The sequence below is a fragment of the Poecilia latipinna genome, unplaced genomic scaffold (genome assembly GCF_001443285.1).
Source record: "Poecilia latipinna isolate Pla-1442-1.1 unplaced genomic scaffold, P_latipinna-1.0 Scaffold1393, whole genome shotgun sequence".
Taxonomy (NCBI): Eukaryota; Metazoa; Chordata; class Actinopteri; order Cyprinodontiformes; family Poeciliidae; genus Poecilia; species Poecilia latipinna.
This window is the reverse complement of record NW_015114009.1, coordinates 59323-62951: the sequence shown is the minus strand read 5'-3', so window position 1 is coordinate 62951 and position 3629 is coordinate 59323. Positions and strand designations below refer to the sequence as shown.

At 42.7% G+C, this 3629-nt stretch overlaps 1 protein-coding gene across 3 annotated transcripts in view; it reads left to right on the top strand.

Annotated features, from left to right (window-relative positions):
• The window catches only part of LOC106962276 (regulator of nonsense transcripts 1-like), a 27995-nt gene that overhangs the window by 12293 nt on the left and 12073 nt on the right, over positions 1 to 3629 (top strand). For all 3 annotated transcript variants that reach the window (XM_015056580.1, XM_015056581.1, XM_015056582.1), the window contains exons 13-16: positions 1062 to 1176; positions 1288 to 1431; positions 1562 to 1775; positions 2173 to 2290. In XM_015056580.1, the coding sequence (XP_014912066.1) occupies positions 1062 to 1176; positions 1288 to 1431; positions 1562 to 1775; positions 2173 to 2290 (591 nt within the window). The remainder of the gene's footprint in view (positions 1 to 1061; positions 1177 to 1287; positions 1432 to 1561; positions 1776 to 2172; positions 2291 to 3629) is intronic.

Genomic DNA, 3629 nt, shown 5'->3' with positions numbered 1-3629 from the left:
AATTTTTAAAAAAAAAAAGGGAAAAAAAAAAATTTTCTAATTTTTTTTTTTTAAAATTTAAAAAAAAAAAAAAAAAAAAAAAAAAAAAAAAATATATATATATATATATATATATATATATATATATATATATATTTGTTAAAACTACCTCTAAAGGTGCTTTTCCACTGGCACGTCATGCCCTAACCGGTTAATGTGCGGTTCAGTTCTACCCCAGGTAATGAGCTTTTCCATTATACGCTCTGTTCCCTGCTATTGTGAGCAGGATGTACCTAACTCGTAACTGATGTTTGCAGCGACACTCAGCAACCCTAACCCTAACCTCGAGGTTCTGGTTCTGCTGGACTAAAATAAACCCAGATATTTTATTTTGTCGTGTAGAAATTCTTTGCTGGTCCAAATATTATGATAAATACTCAGATCAGCTGATTATTTTGCTACACATTACATTGGATTCTGGCACTTTATGTTTTTAAAATGTGCATTCTTTTGGATTTGGATAATGCAGTAATCCAGTAATTATCCAGTAGCCACACATGAACTTTATTATAAGTTCATGCATCAAGAGCATCCAGCTCGGAGGTTCATACAGAGAAGGTATGAACTGCCTTCTCCGTATGAACCTGCCCAAAGGGCTGGATGCTCTGCATGCACTGTAACTTGTAACTCATATGGCTATGCTAACTTGCCTAGCATTCATAGCAAATGAAGAATAAGCTGTAATGTGACAGTGGGAAAGATGGAGGGTGTGAGTCGTACATGAGGTTGATTAATGGTGCTAAGACTCTCCTCCTGGCTCTGATTGGGTGTTTCTGATGCCCAATCAGAGCCGTGTATTTGTTAAGAAGGCAGCAGGTTCATACGTAGAAGATAGAGGAGCTCAATTTTTTTCACAAATTAAAAAAAAGTAAAAGAAAAACATTGTTTTAATAAGAGTCACATACCGCAGTTTTAAGAATTGGCTGCAAACATGGTAGTGATACAAGTAATTCCAGATCATTCTGGTTCATATTGAGAACAGAACCTCATGGCTGTAGTTTCTCTCTGCTTGATGTGGGCAGCATGCCGGAGCTGCAGAAACTCCAGCAGCTGAAGGATGAGACCGGAGAGCTGTCGTCCTCTGACGAGAAGCGCTACAGAGCTCTGAGACGCACTGCTGAGCGGGAGCTGCTCATGGTACGACTGGCTGAGTGTGAGACACTGAGTAACCTGATGAGAGTAAGGAGCTGATGCAGCAAAGCTTACCCAAATGAAACCTGGGTTCTTCTGGGTTTCTCCTCCACCCAGAATGCCGATGTGATCTGCTGCACGTGTGTTGGAGCAGGAGATCCCCGTCTGGCTAAAATGCAGTTTCGATCTATCTTGATTGATGAAAGCACTCAGGCCACAGAACCAGAGTGCATGGTGCCGGTTGTCCTTGGGACCAAACAGGTAAGCGTGAAGAAACCAACAGAAATGACAGGAGGAGTATTACTGCTGTTTTCTTCCTGTTGTTTGGAGATCCACAACTGAACTTGCTTGTTTGAACCTTCTTTATCGTCGTCGTGTTCTTTTTCTGTAGCTGATTCTGGTGGGGGATCACTGCCAGCTAGGACCTGTGGTGATGTGTAAGAAGGCAGCAAAAGCAGGCCTGTCCCAGTCTCTGTTTGAGCGCCTTGTGGTTCTGGGCATCAGGCCTATCCGTCTGCAGGTCCAGTACCGCATGCACCCAGCCCTCAGCGCCTTCCCCTCCAACATCTTCTATGAGGGCTCCTTGCAGAATGGAGTTACTGCTGGTAAATTCATGGTACTTTGTTGTAACTGACAGTCCATCAAACTATCAGTTTGACTTTCAAACTATCATTTGGTTTGGTCACCAAATGATAGTTTGGTGACCAAACCTTTTCCTCTCGGGGCCAAAATCATCAAGCTGAAAGGTCTTGGAGGGGACACATTGTTGTAGGTTTAACTATAAATTTCTTGTGACCCATGCCTAATGCAGAAACTTTGAATTTGTATCCAAATACAAAGAGTATTGGACAACTAAAGTGATCTGGATGAGAATATTAATTATTTAGGACTTACTTTGTGCTGAGCAGTCTCTTAATTCAAGGCCAATCTGACCTGTACGTTTAGAGAGAATTCGATGAAAGACATGGGGTGTGTTCCTGTTTTTCTTTGCTCCATCTACAGCTGATCGGGTGAAAAAAGGCTTCGATTTCCAGTGGCCACAGCCAGACAAGCCCATGTTCTTCTATGTCACCCAAGGCCAAGAGGAGATAGCGAGCTCTGGAACATCCTATCTGAACAGGTTTGGATTTGGCTTCATTTTGTTAAAAAGCTTTACAGATTTATCTTGCAGTTTTTGTTGGACAACATACAGGTCCTTCTCAAAAAATTAGCATATTGTGATAAAGTTTATTATTTTCCATAATGTAATGATAAAAATTAAACTGTCATATTTTAGATTCATTGCACACCAACTGAAATATTTCAGGTCTTTTATTGTTTTAATTTTGATGATTTTGGCAAACAGCTCATGAAAACCCAAAATCCCTGTCTCAAAAAATTAGTATATTTCATCCGACCAATAAAAGAAATGTGTTTTAATACCGAAAAAGTCAACCTTAAAATAATTATGTTAAGTTATGCATTCAATACTTGGTCAGGAATCCTTTTGCAGCCTTCAGTGCGGCGTGGCATGGAGGCAATCAGCCTGTGGCTCTGCTGAGGTGTTATGGAGGTCCGGGATGCTCCGATAGCGGCTTTAAGCTCATCCAGAGTTTTGGGTCTTGCATCTCTCAACTTTCTCTTCACAATATCCCACAGATTCTCTATGGGGTTGAGGTCAGGAGAGTTGGCAGGCCAATTGAGCACAGTAATACCATGGTCAGTAATACCAGTGGTTTTGGCCCTGTGAGCAGGTGCCAGTTGGTGCTGAAAAATGAAATCATCTCCATAAAGCTTTTCAGCAGATGGAAGCATGAAGTGCTCCAACATCTCCTGATAGCTGCTGCATTGACCTGCCCTTGATAAAACACAGTGGACCAACACCAGCAGCTGACATGGCTCCCAGACCATCACTGACTGTGGGTACTTGACACTGGACTTTTGGCATTTCCTTCTCCCCAGTCTTCCTCCAGACTCTGGCACCTTGATTTCCGAATGACATGCAAAATTTGCTTTCATCCGAAAAAAGTACTTTGGACCACTGATCAGCAGTGGTCCAAAGTACTGCTTCTCTGTAGCCCAGGTCAGGCGCTTCTGCCGCCGTTTCTGGTTCAAAAGTGGCTTGACCTGGGGAATGTGGCACCTGTAGCCCATTTCCTGCACACGCCTGTGCACAGTGGCTCTGTTTCTACTGGATGTTTCTACTGGATGTTTCTACTCCAGACTCAGTCCACTGCTTCCCCCAAGGTCTGGAATCGGCCCTTCTCCACAATCTTCCTCAGGGTCCGGTCACCTCTTCTCGTTGTGTAGCGTTTACAGACACACTTTTTCCTTCACACAGATTTCCCACTGAGGTGCCTTGATATAACACTCTGCAAACAGCCGATTCGTTCAGAAATTTCTTTCTGTTTCTCACCCTCTTGCATTAGGATGTCAGTAATGGCCTTCTGGATAGCAGTCAGGTCAGCAATCTGACCCAT